The sequence below is a fragment of the Mustela nivalis genome (assembly GCF_964662115.1).
Source record: "Mustela nivalis genome assembly, chromosome: 2".
In the NCBI taxonomy this organism is placed as follows: domain Eukaryota; kingdom Metazoa; phylum Chordata; class Mammalia; order Carnivora; family Mustelidae; genus Mustela; species Mustela nivalis.
In genome coordinates, this window is record NC_139021.1 from 186177568 (window position 1) to 186195408 (window position 17841).

The 17841-nt window shown below is 57.0% G+C and overlaps 1 protein-coding gene across 1 annotated transcript in view; it reads right to left on the minus strand.

Annotated features, from left to right (window-relative positions):
• Positions 1-6794, minus strand: part of STK32C (serine/threonine kinase 32C) — a 68870-nt gene extending 62076 nt beyond the window's left edge. The window contains exon 1 of the mRNA XM_082721562.1: positions 6421-6794. Coding sequence (XP_082577688.1) covers positions 6421-6682 — 262 coding nt within the window. The 5' untranslated portion in view covers positions 6683-6794. The remainder of the gene's footprint in view (positions 1-6420) is intronic.
• Positions 6795-17841: the final 11047 nt, after the last annotated feature.

Genomic DNA, 17841 nt, shown 5'->3' on the forward strand with positions numbered 1-17841 from the left:
GGGACCCGTGATGGCCGGAGACCCTGCTTGGGCGGCCCTGCCTCGCTTTTTAAAATAATAGATTTTAGGCCAATGACAGAACATTTTCGAGTGAAGCAGGCATCCCAGATTTTTAAAAATAACAATAATTTTATTAATTACAGCTTCCCCCCAATCATCTCAAATTCTGGTCGTTAAAATCATTCAGCATCTGGATCCAGCCGGGGTCTGGGGAAGGGAAGGAGCCCGGCGTGTCCTGTGGGGCGCCCGGCCAGCTGGCCGCTTGGGGGAGGGCACACCCCAAGACGAGCTCGGCACGGCGATGCCCTCCGGGGAAGACAGATCGATCCCCGCTAATGGATGGGGAGCAGGATGGAGAAGACTTGCCCGCTGAGGACAGCAAGGTCCAGCCATCGCTTGGCGCATTGGCCAGGAGCAAGAGCAGCCGCGACAGCCTTACATTGATCTGTGGTCACACGCGGACGGCAGCGGGGCGGGCATGCAGAGACGCGTGGTGGAACCTAGCTCCAAGGGGGCAGGACAGTGTGGACAGGAAGGAGGAGCGACACCAGGCGGGAGGTCCGGTCTCTCACGAGGGTGAGCGTCGAACTGGACTGAGCTTCCTACGGTCAGGGAACTGAGCGCAGGCCCTTGCAATAAGAACCGACGTGTTCTCGGGAGGGCCCGAGAGGCTGCCGGGGCCCCCCAGGAGGACAGACCGTCCCCATCAGCCCCTCAGAGGCCCTCGTGCTGGGGCTGGGGCTGGGGCCGGACCCACCGTGCCTGCGCACCCTCCAAGTGGCCAGCTCTGGGACAAGTGTCTGCACAGGCCTCAGCAACACGCCACTGGCCGCACTCGCACCCGCAGCCCCAGGGCGGGGGTGGGGGAGTCGGAGGCAAGATGCCAGGTCCTCGCGGGCAATGAAGGGAGACCAAGGAACATGCGGTGGTTTCGGGGACAAACCAGAGACAGGGTGCCATGCCCTGCCCAGCAGCTTCACGCCGAGAGCCAGCATGTCCACAGAGGACCACCAGGGTGTGGGGGGTCTCCCATCCAATGCCCGCTGCCCTGCGCACCGAGCCCCGGTGTCCTGCCCTCCACAGCCACACCTGCTGTGCATCTGCCCAGCCCTCCCGACTTGGAGGACGGGCAATGGGGATGTCGCCCAGAGGCTGGTGGGACACATCGACTCCCGGACTGCACCCAGACCTGCTGAAGCAGAATCCCCCCGATCCCTGGGGACCCGTGATGGCCGGAGACCCTGCTTGGGCGGCCCTGACCCTGTACAGAACAAGCGCTTCTCTGCGGCTTTGCTTCTCTCAGACCAGCAGCCCCAGAGAGAAGCCCTGAACAAAAATGACCCCCACTGCATTCTGACATTACCTCTCCCCTAGAAAGCTGGGTGGTTAAATTTTTAAAAGAAAATCAGCTTATTTTTAGCACTTTAAAACATACGACCAAATGCACAGGCGTGCAGAGCTGACATGACAGTAGGTCCAGAGTCCATTCTAAAACGAGCCTTGTCAGCTGTGGGGAGAGAAACACCTTGAGTGCTTCCGGGACCCAGAAACCCAGGGACGGACCCGCAAGGGGGCTTTCCCAAGGGACCGCATGCCGTCCTACCCAGCCAGAGCCCGGATCCCCACCACCACACCAAGGGCCTCGGCACCGTTCCTGCCGGCTGGTAAAGACCCCACAGTCTGCAGCCACCAGGCTTCTGACCAACGACAGAGACCTGCAGTGGGGAAGGGGGTGGGAACCACCGTCAGCCCGAGTCTGGGCCCCACAGAAAACCGCCGCCGCATCAGGAGGGAAGGACACAGGCTCCTAATAACCAAAGACCAGACTGGCCCAGAAACGAGGGCCCTGTCTGCACCGTGGGGCCAGCCACGCGCGCGCCCAGACGCCCTGCTCGGGCCTGCGAGCTCTCAGGGCATGTCACCACGCAGGCGCCGACCATCCTTCCTTGCCGGTCGACGGCCGGGTGCCGAGAGAGGCTAAGCAAAGCTGCTAGAAACCCCGAGGAACCAGTGAGGTTCGCAGCACGGCAGCCTTTCCCAGATGCGAGTTTCAGAAAGAAGGTGCACCTTCGTCCCCGCACTGGCCGGGGTGACATGCTGTGCGCGAGGAGATCCTGCTCACAGTCCAACAAAACCAGCAGCCAACGTGCAGCACAGGACATTTCCAACGTAGAAACAGCCTAATGTGCGCAACCTCGGAAAGCGGGGCCCCGGCAAGAAGACCCCTGGCTGCGGAGCCAGACGGCATTCCAGACGCACTAGAAGCTTCCAAGTACGCAGCAGCAGGAGGGGCACACCCAGGCTTGTCAACGGGAACGGCACAGCAGTAACAGGACACCCCGGCCGGAAACTGCCGGAAAGGAAGCTATTGATGAATCTGACCACGTGAAAATTAAACACATCCGTACCCAAAACCCTAGCAGCACTGCAAGATAGGCGGCACACGTGCGCAGGGGTGGGGAGGGGCGATCTGGGGTACGGCTTGGTAGACCCAGAAGAGGGCAAAGACACGGGGTGCCACGGTCCCCGCAGGAAGCACGGGCTCAGGTGGGCACCAGTAATCCACAGAGACAGACGCCCGACGTGAGAAGCAGAGACCCTAGGTCCCACCAGTAGTCAGAGAAGCTCAACGTATTCGTATAATCCTTTTACCTTCCAGACGATTAGAAATTTAAAATATCGCTAGCAGCCAGAGCTGGTGAGGGTTCAGGGAAGCCTGAACATGCCCAGAACGGGCGCTGGCTGGCTCTGCGTCCCCACCACTCCATGCTCTGCGCTCCGTGCCCCTCACCTGGGCCCCCTGTCCGCTGCCAGTCCCCCACGCCCCTCTGGGTCTGGGTACCCTGCACACAGCAGCCACATCCTCGGGGGCCGTCACGGAAGGCACGCCCGGGACAGCCCCTGGCGCACAGAGGGACCGTTCCTAAGGACGCTAGCGGGTCAGCTATGTCAAGATGCCTTCCATGGACACAACTAGGGGGTGACAAGGTCATCCACACCTGCAGGACCCTGAAGGCCCAGAGATGCTCATTGCTGGTTGTTTGTGGTATTCAGGAGAGTAGGAACACCCCAGTGTCCCACAGCAGGAAAGGAAGGAAGCAGAGAGCATCACGTCTACACCGAGGAAGGCTGAAGGGCAGGGACTCAGTCCTGGCCACTGGTCAGAACCACCCGCCTGACAAGATAGGGGTGCGGAGCTCCACCCCCAGCGGGGATTCCTGGGGGCGGGGACCAGGCGGCCACAGTTTTAGGGGGCCATGGAGTGGAGCTCCCAGCCAGGTCCGAAGGCTTCTTGTGTGAACCCGGCCAACACATGCTTCGGATCCAGCAGATGCCGGCAGCACCCACTAAGTGAGAAAGCAGGTTACGCCCAAACCACGTATGGGATGCAATCCGCTTCTGCATCAAAGGAAAAGTATGTTTCTCTACGGCTGGAAGTGTGAGAACGTTCCTAGAGCAGAGGCGCAGAAGACGCTCCCTGATTCGTTCACTGCGGAGTCTTGGCGCTAACCCTACGCGTCTGGACTTTCCTATTTAGGACAATTTTAGGAAAAACAGGAAAGCATGCACACGTATACATCTTCATGCTTCTGTAATTAGGAATAAACAAAGGGTTTATTTACTTATTTATTTTTACATTTTAAGAAAGGTGACCTGAGAATCTGGTGGCCTCCTGCCCTGGCGTGCTGTCCACCCACCCAACAGACCCAGGCCAGCCGTATGTGGCCTTCAGGGGCTTCCTTACTCCCAGTCCTTTCTCGGGGAGCAAACCTCGCGGTGATTCGTCGCCCCCCAACTCGGAAGCTAACATCACTGGGGTCTGAGCACTGATCGTGACTGCGGAGAAGGGCGGGTGCCCCCAGCCTCACGTCACATGGGACACCGAGACCAGGAGACACGAAAGGGCTCACAGAGGAGCGTGGCTCCAGGGCAGGGCCGCCGAGGCAGGGCAGGTCCCCGGGCAGGCTCGGATCCACAGCTCCCAGAAGTCGGCGAGAGATGGGAGCGGAGGAGGCGTGGCGTCAGGGGGAGTGGGGAAAGGGGCCCCTGGTTCCAGTGTGGGACAGAGACGCAGAGACCACCCCACGCCCGGGCCCCGCCAAGCAAGCACGGGCTCTAGACCCCGCGGGACGGACAGGGGCGAGGACACTTGTCCATCACAACCTCGCTTCTCAGCTGGGATTTACCTGGTGCTCTGTGAAACTGCGCCTCTTTTACCCTTTCCTCTGCATACCGAACTTGATATATTAATTGGGAGTTTTAATCCAAAAAATCCATCAGAAGGTCTTCCGTCGCCATAGCAACTGTGCAGTCCCAGTAAATGCTCCTCTCCCGCACCGGCACCAGCACCGTGCCGCGGCCTCTTCAAGCCGGCTTGACAGTGACAGTGGCAGGAGAAACGCGACCCCTGGCTGGAGGGGCTGGGGGGGGCTCCACACCCGGCCCAGAAGGGAGCTGGGGCTCAGGGAACGCTGCCTGCCTCCCTGACTCTCCCTCCTCCGCCCCAAACCCCATTCCTTTCCTCTGAATAAACCCACGGCCCTCCGCAAGCCTGTGCCGGATGCTTGAGCCGTAGCGCCCCGACATGACACGCACACCTGGGACAAAGTGCCGTCTAGACCAACAACGCCCACGGCTGCTAAGCCCAGTCTCACCACGCAAAGCCTGGAGGAGTCCCAACGGGGCGTTCAATTGGGGGATGTGGCCGCTGTGCCCAGGGATGAGCGAGTACCTGATGGCACCTGTAGCCAGAGTCAGCCCCCACTGCCCCATGGCCGGAGCAGCTGCTGCCTCCGCCGTCCTACTCCAGGCCCACACAGGGGCGGGGGATGTGCCGAAGAGTTCCCAAATCAGACTGTGAGCAGTGTCAACAGAGTCTGTGCTCTTTTTGCCTTTTTAATCATCATTGAAATCTGAGCCATAACACACCATGAGCAAATAGAAAAACCGCACGTTAAAAAGCTGAAGGCAGCCGCGTGCGACACCGATTTCTCTATCTCCACGTTCTCTGCCTCGGAGAGCACAAGGCTAAGACACGGCAAGACTGGCCAGCTCTTGGCTGACGCCAGCGAGCGCTGAACTCGGATGCGTCTCTCAGACGTTTTCTCATCACGCAGCCAGAGAAGCTAGACATCAGTCTGCTTCCCCATCAGTTCCTAATGCAGCCTGGGCTTTCTTTACTCAGAATATTTATGTTCAATCAAAAATGCATAACATAGGAAACAGTCACAGCGCTGAGTTCTGCTGCCCCAGAGCTCAGAACACAATGACAGGCAGACCCAGGACACCCTGGACTGACGTGCCGGGTCGCAGATGCCCCTCCCTACTGACCGTGGCCAGGCTGAGCAGCCCAGCACCCCCTGGGCAGCCCAAGGCAGCCTCTCCATTGTGCGGATGACCCCCCCCCCACCCCCCCACCCCCGGGCATGGCCTGCACATTCACCACCACTGGCCTGCGGTCGTACTACTGTGATTTCCTATCAGGTTTAAATTATTTATCAGAATGAATAGCTTGGCCCCCTGTGTGGAGCTGTGGTCTAAAATTATAAAAGACCCACCCTACCTTTGCAGGCTGCCTACAGATGAAAAATGCATATTTCAAGTATTTTAAGAAAATGTCAAAAAAACATCAAATGTGTCATCCTCATACCATTTAAATTATCTGCACGACATCTGTAGAAAAGCGCTGTGTGTCTGCGTGTGAATTTATGCCAGGGCCAGGGCCCCAGAGGTGGACCCTCCCTGCCAGTCGCTGCCACGTCCAAGGTGGCCTGTCACTGTCTTTTGCAGGCGCTGCCTCCTCCAGGCCACTCCAGAGATGCGGGTGGGTGGTCCGGGTCAGGCGCTCTCCCTCCGGAGGACCCGAGGGGAAGTTCTCAAAGGGAGTCCCCAAAGGGCAGGTCTCTGCACAAAAGCAAAGCCATCTCCACCGCACATCTGAGCCCGTGCGGGGACCACCACACACTGCTCCGCAGACCGAGAGCTCCCAGGGCGGGGGCCGGGCCACCTGTGGGCACGCATCTCTCTCCGGAAGCGCACCCGGCGGAGCGGAGCACACCGGCCGCGCGCCCCGACAGGAGCACGAACGCAGGCGGCCGCGGCCGCGGGGGGTAGCTAAGGCCGGACCGCTCCGGCCACGGACCCTCAGCCCGCAGGGCCGGCCGCCGCCCACTCCCGCACGCTGCGCCGCCGCCGGACACGGAGGACGCAGGCGGGAGCCCCGGCGCGCGTGGGCACCGCACGCACCGCCCGCGAGTTTCCTCGGAAACCGAGACGCCCCGGGACGCCCCCCACCCCCACCCCGGCGGGTCGCGGCGTCCGCACGAGGAAATCCCGCGGCCGCGGCGCCCCTGGGAGCGCGACGCCGGCCCCCGCGCTGGCCCCGGAGCGGCCCGGGCCCCCGCCGGCGGCCGCACTCACCGTCCTCCTTGTCGTCAAACACCGGCCTCCGCGCCGCGGCCGCCGACATGGACGAGCCCATCCGCTTCTTCCACTTGCTCCACGGGAACAGGGGGCGCGGCTGCGCGCGGGCATCGCCCGAGTCCCGGGCCCGGGGCTGGCCGGCGGCGGGCGGCGGCGGGCCCGGGGTCGCGTCGGGGCCGGAGGGGCGCGCGCGGCCGGTGGGCGGCGAGCCGGGGGGCGCCGCCGCGCTGCTGCCCCTGCGCTCCGCGCCGCTCCTCATGGCCGGGCCTGGGTGCGCGCCGCGGCCGGAGCCGGGGACATGGCCCGCCCGCCGTGCGCGGAGCGGGAGCGGGAGCGGGAGCGGCTGGCAGCCCTCGCCGTGCGCCCCGGCCTCGGCGCTGGCCCGTCCTGGCTGCTGGGCCGGTGCCGCCGACTGCCCGCGCGCGGGGGTGGGGCCGGGGCGGGGCCGAGGGCGGAGTCGGGGCGGGGCCGAGCGCCGAGGGCGGGGCGGGGAGGAGACCCGGCGGGAAGGCGCAGGGGGTGGCGAGCCGCGCTGGGGGTCCCACAGCCCACCTGGAGGGGGCTGGTCCGCACGGACACTGGGGCCGCAGCACCGACTAGGAGGCGGAGACAAGAGCGAGGGAGGGACGGGCACGACTCCGTCCGGGCATCCTGGGGACCCCAAGGGATGGGAAGGGCGTTGGAGACTCAGGGCCCCCCTTGGGTCTCTCCGCGCCCGCGGCCTTCGCGAACAAAGCCGGATGCGGGGCGGCCTTCAACTTTATCCTGCGGCGCAGCGCTTCGCGAGGCCGCGCGCCAGGCCGGAAAAGGGGCGCGGGGAAACGGCTGCGGGAGGCCGAGGCTGGGCTGGGGTCGGCGCGTGCGGGCCGGTATTCCCGGCCGGATGCCCGGCGCGCCCTGCGGCTGCGCCCGGGGAGGGACGGGGCGGGGCGGGCCCTCCGCGGGGAGCCGGGCTGCGGGCGCGCGCACACTCACGCTCTCGTGCACCCGCGCTCCCGGGTGGGTGCCCGGGTCCTGCCAGTGAGGCCGCCGGACCCCGAGCCGGAACGGGAGCCCCTGGTCCGGGTACACGCCGCCGGCCTTCCCAGGAGCCGTGCGTCCGCGTTGACCAGAGTCCGCTGGCCCGGCCCGGGTCCGACACACCTCGGGCGAGGTGTGGCTTGACCTCTGTGAGCCTCCCCCGCACCTGCTCGCGAGGCCGCGGGAAACCGCGGGAGCACAGCGCTCAGCACAGCCGAGGCCCCAGGAGGCGCCTTCCGCATGCCCTGGCTCCCTGCGCGCTGGACCTCGTCACTGAAGAATCTCTTCTGTGATGGCTTCACTTGTGGAAGCCTTAAATTCTGCCCCGCAGGCAGGCCCAGAGCCTGGGATTGCTTCCTCCCGCCCCCGCCCCCGCCCCCCCCCCCCCCCCGGTGAAATCCTGGAAGGGCCTCCTGCTTCCCCGCGGCGACAGTGGATCCCGTCCCCGCGGATCCCCCACGCCGGGGATCTCCCTTCCATGCACGCCCTTCAGCCACCCTGGGCTCTGTCCTGACCTCACAGCCCCTCTCCTGGTTGCAGCCCTCACCCCAGCTCCCGGTCCTCAGTCCTGGTGGTCCCCACAATGGTCTCTCTTCATGGAAAGCTATGCTCACCCCACCTTCCGTGTGGCTCCTTGACCTGCTTGACCTATGAGATGTGAGCAGAGGTGATCTTTTATTTCTGGGCCAGTGTTGGCCTGGGTAAGGGGGAGCCCGAGTCACTTGGGACCACCTGCAGACCAGCCTCAGACATGTGGGGTAAGCCATCCGGAGGGGAGCAGTTACTTTGATGGGAGCAGAACCTAGGTTAGTGCCACCGACCATCTACCCACTGCCTGGCCCGACACCTGCTCATACCCTGTCTGGACACAAAGGCCTCCCAGACTGGGCTCAGCCTCCCCCTCCCGGGAGCTCCAGCCAGCAGCTCTGGTCCAGGGCTCCTGTGCACAGTTGCGATTTGCCAGTCCCGGGTGCTGACAGAGCAGGCGCCCTGCAGGAATTCATCCTGCAGGAGCAAAAGCAGAAATATGTTTGGGGGGGCAGTGAGGCGGGGGCTATGCTTGGAGCCGCTGTCACCCAGGGCTGCACATCAGAATTCCCCCAAACCCACAGCAGTCTCGCTCGGCTTGTCCGCTGCAGACTGACCATGCTTCGTGTCCTCTCCTTCCCAGACCGTCTAACGGGCAGAAACAAAATAAAAAGGTATAACCTACCCCCTTGGCCCCTAGAGAACAAAAGACAAGCTTTTATAAAGATTTTATTTATTTGAGAGAGAGAGAGAATGAGCCATAGGGAGAGGCACAGGGGGAGAGAGAGAAGCAGATTCCATGCTGAGCAGGACCTAGAGACCATGACCTGAGCCGAAGTCAGATGCCCAACCAACCTCAGCACCCAGGCGCTCTAAGACAAGACTTTAGAAAGAAAAAAAATATTAATGGGTTCAGAAAGCGGCTGGAAAGTTTACAGGGGCCATGGAGAGCCTGAGGGCTTGTAGGTAACAGGGAGCACAATGGGCAGGGCCACTCGGGGGGGCGGTGAGAGGAGCAGTGGAGCCACAGGGCGACCTCCGGCAGCGGGCAGTGGGCATGGATAGTCCTTCTCCGGAAGTGACCAGGACTCTTGTCTCACAGGCACCAGGCTCAACATAAGACAGTGAGGGGACCAGCAGAGATGAGTGAGGACATCCGCACACTGAACTAGAGCCCCAAATGCCCAACCAGGCACTCGCCCTAGGGTCAAGACACGGGAAGAATCCCCTCAGAGACACTGAGCGCTTCTCAGGAGACCCCTGTGCCCCAGGGTGGTGGGTCCCTCACCGGCCCCAGCAGAAGCGAGCAGGAACCAGCTCTTACCAGGGGCCTGTAGCTGGCCTCAGGGCTCAGGCCACGGCTCTGTCTGGGAGACCCCCTGTGCCTGGCCATGGCACAGGGTCCCAGGAAGGCCAAGGATCAGATATGCAAGCTGGATCAGGTGCACAGAGGGGACAGGAAACAGAAAGCTTGGGCGCAGCCTCACCTGCAGGCAGACCAGGTCGCTGCAGCCACAAAGGTGACCGTGGAGTTCAGGGGAGGCTGGAACGGGAGCCACCTGTGAGTGGAAAGGGGGCAGTGAGGCCAACAGAGTGTCCCTGGGCACCACTGCTGCTAACACTGGTCAGGTTTTTTTTTTTTTAAGATTTTTATTTATTTATTTGACAGAGAGAAATCACAAGTAGGCAGAGAGGCAGGCAGAGAGAGAGAGAGAGAGGAGGAAGCAGGCTCCCCGCTGAGCAGAGAGCCCGATGCGGGACTCGATCCCAGGACCCTGAGATCATGACCTGAGCAGCTAGCTCAGGGCTAGCTGTCCCGTCCCCGTGATGGGGTACCGCCAAGGACTCAGTACCAGATAAACATGCCGACCACATCAAGCATGCGGGAGCGCACCCGGGATCGTGCGTGGCGAACCATAACGGGCCACTTCAGGGGTGGCTGGGCAGGGTTCTGAAACTTGAGCACACACCAGCAGCCGTCTGAAGGCCCGTGGCCTGGAGCCGAGGATGCTGGCCCCGAGGCACGAACAAGCCGGTGTGTAAGCAGAGGAGGGGCCCGGATCACTGAGGGACAGTGAGTGCCCCTGAGACAGGGAACGCAGAACAGCTGGGGCTCAATTTTGTATTCGAGGCTCAGTCTCTGAAGCCCAAGCACAAACGTGCCTTGGTCTCTAACTTGCCCAAAAAAGCACTGAGTCGAGCGGTCACATAACTGGGGCCCAGCACTGCCTCCAGTTCTCAGGTAGGTTTCGTCTGAGGTCACCGTTCTGACATTGACACTTGGCTGCATCTTCGGGAACAGCCCTTTGATCAAACTCTGCTCAGATTGCCTGACTCGCTGGCGGAGGGTTGGGGGGGGAGGCGTACCGGAGCGGCCCCAGGAAACGGGCAGCAGAAGCCCGACAGGACTCCAGTCCGGGCGCTCACCCACGTGCGGGGCCCGCAGCGAGCCTCCTCCCTGGCAGGAAGTGGAAACCAGGGGCCATCAGCCCTGGAGCTGCCAGGGAAGGAAGGCAGGGCCTTGGGAATTCGAGTGCTGGGACCACTGGCTGCTGGTGGCAGGGCTGGTTCTGGAGGTCCTGAGGCCGGGACAAGCACGGGACAGACGTGTCCATCCCAAAAAAGAAACTGAAGGAATGAAGGGAAACTCAAGATCCCACAGCGAAGCTTCGGTTAAGTTCCAAGGTCCAAGGAGAACCTTCTGTGGCCAGACACACCACCCCTGGCCATCTTCCTTCCTCCTGACAGGCCGCACACACATCCTTGCGGCTCCGGGGCGCCACCAACCCCTGTCCGGCTCTAGAGCTGCGCGCGTCCTGTAGCAATCTCCCGCGTCCTGGACCTCTTCCTCCCAGTCCCAGGGGTGGGCTTCTGCTGATCCAGTGTCGGGGCCTGGTGTGTGTCCCACCGCACGGGCGGGCCCTCCGCAGAACTTCCCCTCCACGACCCCACCTGTACCCCTGGGTTCCGCTGAGACTCTTTTCAGAATACACTTTTCCAACAGTCCATTTCCCAATTCTAGTATTCTTTGCAATCTGGATAGGCCAAGAACCTACCAGATCATTAGGGCTGGTTCATTTTTGCTTAAGAGACATTCCTCAGTCGGTCAAGCGCCTACCTTCGGCTCCAGTCACGATCCCGGGGTCCTGGGATCGAGCCCCACGTCTGGTTCCTTGCTCAGTGGGGAGCCAGCTTCTCTCTCTGCCCCTCTCCCTCTCGTGCTCATTCTGTCTCTCAAATAAATAAATTAAATCTTTATTTAATTTAGAGAACGTCCTCAATTTGCCTCTTTTCTCCACATTTCACTCTGGGCAGCAAGCGGAAAGCAAGCCGCACCTCTAACAACCTGCTTGTCGGTGTCCTCCGCCGGCACCCAAGCTCGTCATCGCCCAACGTTAGCACACAGTTCAGTCAAGAGTTCTTCCGCTTTACAACCAGGTCCGCTTTTCCTCTGGTTTGCATAGCACGTTCCTGGTTCTCATCCCAGACCTTGCCGCCTCACCCCCTTTAACACGCACACGTCCGCCCACACCGTGGTCGTGGCTAAGTGTGTGTCCCCTAAGATAACAGCCCTCCCTTCCTTCTGAGCTACCCCACCCGGCCTCAAGGAGCCATATTTCCACGCTCTGTCCACCCATTCCGGCTGGTTGCTGAGACCCACCAGATCACGCAGGGGGACCTGCTTGGTTTAGACTCAACTGATGGCAGATGCCAGCCGCCTCTCCGTGGCACAGGTCGCTATGCATCTTCCCGATAACACCTGGCTTAGCACCCGGTTCAACAGCTCCAAGCCTAGTTGACACCTAAAATGAGCCATGACAGCTGTTAGAGTGCGCCGGGAGGAAGAGGGGCCGTGAGCGCCAGATGGGGCCGTCCGGGCGGACATAGCTGAGGTGGAGAATGCTGAACCCCGAAATGTCCTGCGGCCTCCCTCACTGGCGGCAACAGCCCTTCCCCCGCCCCATGCGCAGAAGCTACTGGTGCTTGCACCTCAGCCAGGTGTGTCTCAAGCTGACACCGGCAGTTTTCAAGCACCCGCCTTCACACCGCCCCTTGCCCGAAGGCCCCTAAGAGTCATACGGTCAGATGGTCAGGAGACCCCGGAGCACCGACGGACAAGTACGAAGACTGCTCCTGGGAGACAGACCCTTCATGCAGAGACAGAGAGAAAAGCTCCCACCTCTGCAGCCAGGAGCAGCCGTCAGAGCAGAGTCTAGAGGCCCAGGGAGGAGGAAGTAAGGCTCAGGAGAGCAAACCCACTGACCCGGCTGCACCGACCAGGGTTTAACACGCGGGTCCGAGCACCTGGAGGCAGCTCTGATCGCCACCAACGCTGGGTGAGGCAGGGCTGGACTCCGCGGCAGGACTTCTGCAGGTCCTCCGCTGTCAGGGAGCCGCGCAAGGACAACAGCAGTGGCCCCCGGAAGGTTCCACGAAAGGACACTCTCAGGCCCCACCCCAAACCTGCTGAGTCAGAGTATACACTTTAAAAATCTGCATTTTAATTGTGAATGTCTTCACATTAAAGTTTGAGAAGCATGTCCTAAAGAAGGAGGCTAACAGCTCAGGAAGACAGGCAGGTGCAGTGGACCGACCCCGACCCGCCCCCCGCTCCAGCCATGAGGACTCTTGCCCACTCCTGCCCTTCCCTGATGTTGTAGTGAGATGTTCCCCAGCCCCCAGGGAGCTCCGTGTGTCTGTCCTCTGGGGACTGGAGATGGCTGTGGAGGTGCCGCAGTGGGCTGGAGTTCCCGGGTTTCGGCAGGAACAGTGAGAACAGGGGTGGGGTCAGCTGCTAGGTCCAGGGGCGAGACCACCACGGTCACCCCAGGACAGAGATGCACATGGACTGACGGCGACACTCTCGGTTGACCACAGAGTCCCTAGAAATGGGCTTGACACTGCAGGTGGACATTCTTGGTCTTCTGGAGGAAAGGAAGTTAGGAGAATCCACAGGGAAAGATGGCCATGATGGGCGCGGGTACGGGTAGTCTCACGGGTAGGCGAGAAATGGAAAGTCTGTAACTAAAAGATACTATATCTGAACTTTAAATTGTTTTCAACAGCCATAATATTCTACTGGAAAAATTAAAAGAATCAGTAACCATGTAACACGTAGACATGTCAATAAGAATTTATCAATGACGCATGTGGAAATCTGGAATAAGACCGGTCCTTGTAAAGTGGAAAACGCCAGCAGCTTCCCAGCCGGAGGCGATAGGGCAGCGTCCTAACTTTGCTGAGAGGAAGAAACTCCAACATAGTATTCTGTATCAAAGGAGAATATTCTTTAAAAATAAAGGCTAAAAAAGACACTTTGAGAGAAAGAAACAACAGAAAGAATCTGTCGCCGGCAGGAGAGCACTGTAAGAAATGGAAAAGGAGGTTGTTCAAGACAAACAAAAATTCTACTACTTGGAAACTTTATCTTTAAAATTGATTGGTGCAGCCACAATGGAAAACACTACGGAGGTTCCTCAAAAAATGAAAAATAGAGCTAGTGTATGAGCCATGCTTTCTGCTTCTGGGTATTTAAAGAAAAGGAAAACACCAGTTCAAAGAGATACGTGCGCCCCCATGTTCGCTGCAGCATTATCTGCAGCAGCCAAGACGTGGAAGCCGTCCAAGGGACCATCGACGGATGAATGGATAAAGGTGTGGGGTATATATATACAACAGAATATTATTCAGCCATCAAAAAAGAAAAAAAAAAAAAACCAGGCCATTTGCGACAACATGGGTAGACCTAGAGAGTATAGCATTAAGAGAAGCAAGTCAGTAATAGAAAGATTACGATTTCACTATGATTTCACTCACATGTGGAATTTAAAAAACAAAACAAGTGAACAAACAAAACAAAAGCACACAGACACAGGAAACAGACTTGGTTACCTGAAGGCAGAAGGGATTAAGAAGTGCAAATCTCCAGTTATAGAACAAATAGGTCATGGGATGTAACGTGCAACATAGCAGATGTAGTCAGTGATACTGTGATGACTTCGTGAGAAAACAGAGTAACTCGACCCATCATGGGGACCATTTCGTCATGTTTAAAAGTATCAGATCACTGTGACGCACACTGGGAACTAAGATATTGTCTGTCAGTTACACTTCAATAAAATGACACAACAGATTGATTGAACCAAAAACCATCATCACTATAGACAGAGCCTGTAATGCATAGAAGTAAAATATATGACAATAGCACAAATAAGGGAAGGCAAAGTGATTATACCCCTGAAAGTTTCTTATGTATCGGAAGTTGTATAATTATAACAATTCAAGGACTACTGATAAATCAAGGATGTATGTTATAACCCAAAGCAGTCACTTTTAAAGCTAGAGAGAGAGAGAGAACTGGATACTAAGAATACTCAATCTGAAAGAATAACAGAGGAGATAAATAGGAACTGATAACAAAGGTGGTATACTAACACCTAACCATTCCAACAATTACAATAAATGTAAATGGATTAATAACTTCAATTAACAGGTGGAGAGTGTTAGACTCGACACCAAAGCAAGACCCAAATTTATAGTTTTTAAAAGATGCATCTTTGGGTGCCTGGGGGGCTCAGTCAGCTTTCAGCTCAGGCCATGATCTCAGGGTCCTGGGACTGAACCCACAGAGGGCCTCCTGCTCAGTGGGGAGTCTGTTTCGCCCTCTGCCCCTCCTCCTGCTCACGCGCACGCTCTCTCTCTTTCTTTCAAATAAATAAAATATTTTAAAAAGATGTATCTTAAATATAAAAATGGTATCAAATTTACCAAAGCAGAGATTAAAAAGATGGAAAAAATACATTGTAAGAATACAGTCATAAGAAAGGTGATGCAGGCGCCTGGGTGGCTCAGTGGGTTAAAGCCTCTGCCTTTGGCTCAGGTCATGATCTCGGGGTCCTGGGATCAAGCCCTAAATTGTGCACTTTGCTCAGCAGGGAGCCTGCTTCCTTCTCTCTCTCTGGCTGCCTCTCTGCCTACTTGTAATCTCTGCCTGTCAAATAAATACATAAAAATCTTAAAAAAAAAAAGAGATGCAACTTCATTCATATTTGGCAAAGCAGACCTCAAGACAAAAATATTACCAGAAATACAGAGAAACATTTCATAACAATAAAAGGACCAATTCTTAAGACATCACAATCCTGTGTGTGCATCTAATAAAAAAATGTCAAAGTTCATTAAGCAAAATTAAGCCAAACTAGGTGCCGTACCTCTTTTTGGTTGGGGGAGGCAGATAGAGCAATGCACCTTCACCTTAGATGGGATATCTTGGCATGCCCCATATCACTGCCCCTAGAAATTCCCCAGAAGGCCCTTGAATTTTGGTCAGATTTACTTCCCACCCTCTGACATGCGACTGTCAACAAGTGTAGAGTATTCGTGCTTCCTGTTCCTGGGTCCAAGCAGCATCACCTCAGCAGTGTAATGGGCCAGTGTGGATCATGTGGAAGGGAAAGGCACTCAAGACTCAGCAAACAGAGTTATGACAACTGGCTGGAGAGGGGCATCCAGTGAGGTTCTGGGTCTCCTAGGATTGATGTCCATTCAGAGCCGGTGTCCAAGAGTCCCAAAATGTCTGATGATTTCCTTCCCCCCAGCGCTCAGTTCCCCTGGTCAAAGGCCACCAGTTCTTTGGGGGAAATCTGGGAGACAGAGTAACATACACATCCTTGAGTGTCCTGGAGTGTCCTGGAGCCCTTCCTCGAGGGGCCTCTCCACTCAAGGGGCTCTGGGCATCTACACGGGCTCTACTCTGCCAACTGTTGAGCACCCATGGCTCTTATTCTTGTGACTCAGGCTACACCTGTGTTCACTTGGCCTGGAGCTTCTCCGCTAGCACAGATCAAGGAAGAACTTGGTTGACGTCCACCTGTTCCACTGAGGAACCCGCTAGCCAGCCAGCGCCACAGGGCTGCTCAGGTGAGATGACTCTGAGGGCTGCTTTGTCTCTGTCCTCCATCCTGGTCAGCTCTGCCATGTTGCTCATGGGGGCTGCGTGCACTGCTGTTATTGCCGACGGGGGAAGGGTTGAGCGTAATTTGGGGTGCATGTGAGATAGCCATGTTAGGTGCAATTATGACCTCGTTATGTCTTTGTTTGCAGGTTAAGTAGAGTTTAAGGAGATGTGTATGGTATCAAGTTGACTGGGCGTAGACTCGTGTGAGGGCCTGTTCTATGTGTCCACCTGACTGGGCTATGGGAAGCCCATACAGCCGGAAAAACATTATTTCTTGGTGTGTTGGTGCAGGCCGTCTCTGGAAGAGATTAACATTTGAATTGGTAGACCGAACAAAGCAGACTATCTTCCCCAAAGTTGTCGGGCATCAACTGATCTGTTGGGAACCTGAATTCTCTCTCTTCTGGAGCTAGGCTGTCCACATTTTCCTGTTCTCAGACATTGAACAGAGGTCACACCAGCTACCCCCATCGCTCCCAGAGCCCCAGAGCCCCTTCCTGCTTACCAGGCCTTCAGCCTTCAGACTGGCAGTTAGCCCTCAGCTCCCCTGGTTCTCCAGCTTGCAGATGACAGATCCTGGCCCTGCTCAGGCTCCACAGGCACAGGGCCTAATTTCTATAATAAATCCGCATATGTATATCTCTAAGGATCCTAATCTGTTTCTCCAGAAAACCCTGACTCACACAACAGCCCAAGAAAAAACCAGACAAGCCCCAGTCGTGAAAGGAACTCAAATCCCCCTTCCTCACTAACTGACAGAATAAGCACACACGTGCAAAATTACTAAGGAGGCAGAAGTCTGGGGAAAACCGTTAACCACCTTGCCCTAACCGGCATCCAGAGAACATTATAAAATCCTCCGCAGAGAACACATCACTCTCGAGTATGCAAGGGGCGTTCGTGGAGACGAGCCACAGCCCAGGATGGAGAAGAAGTTCCAGTAAATTTCAAAGTTTTGTAATCATAGAGAATATGTTGTCTGAACACGACAAATTAAATAGAGCGTCAGGGGTAACAGATGTCCTAAAGTCTACGCACATTTGGAAATTAAGCAACAAACTGGAAATAATCCACAGATCAAACGATAGCTCATGAAGGAGATTAGGACATATTTAAAGCTGAATGACTATGAAAACCAACAACACAACATTTGGGGGATACAGCCATTTTTAAATGCTTATAAGAAAAAAACCAGGCAATCAATGATCTAAGTCCTATCTTAAGGGGCTAAAAAGGGAAGAGTAATCTAAATTCAGTGTGAGCAGAAGGAAGGGAAAGACGAGAGAGCAGAAATCTATGAAACAACACGGTAAGTGAGAGGAAAAGTCAACAAAGCCAGTCACTGTTCCTTTGAAAACAATCGATAAAACTTATAAAACCCTCGCATTACTGAATAAGAAAAAAAGAGCAAAAAATTGCCGTATCAGAAATGGGAAAGGGGCTATCACTACAGAGCCTAATGAGATTAAAAGAATAATCAGCCCAGGACGCCTGGGTGGCTCCGTCAGTGAAGCATCTGCCTTCCGCTGGAGTCACGATCCCGGGGTCCTGGGATGGAGCCCATGTCGGGGTCGCTGCTCAGCGGGGAGTCTGGTCTCCCTCTGCCTCTGCCCCTCCCCCTACTCATGCTCTCTTGCTTTCTCTCAAATAAATAAGTAAAATATTTTAAAAAACCAAAATAATAAAAAAAAAATAGCGATCAGGGAAATAGTGCAGAAATTTTGTGCCATAACTTCACAACTCGAGTAAAACGGAGAAGTCCTTTAAAAATGCAGTTTGTCAACACTAGGGCGGGCCCACTGCGCACAGGAATGGGTGTGTAACCGCGCATTCCCACAGGAGACCCGCAACGGCCACATAGCGCGTGCGATCAACGAGCTCGGACCCTCCACGAACCGCGCTCCCAACGGGTC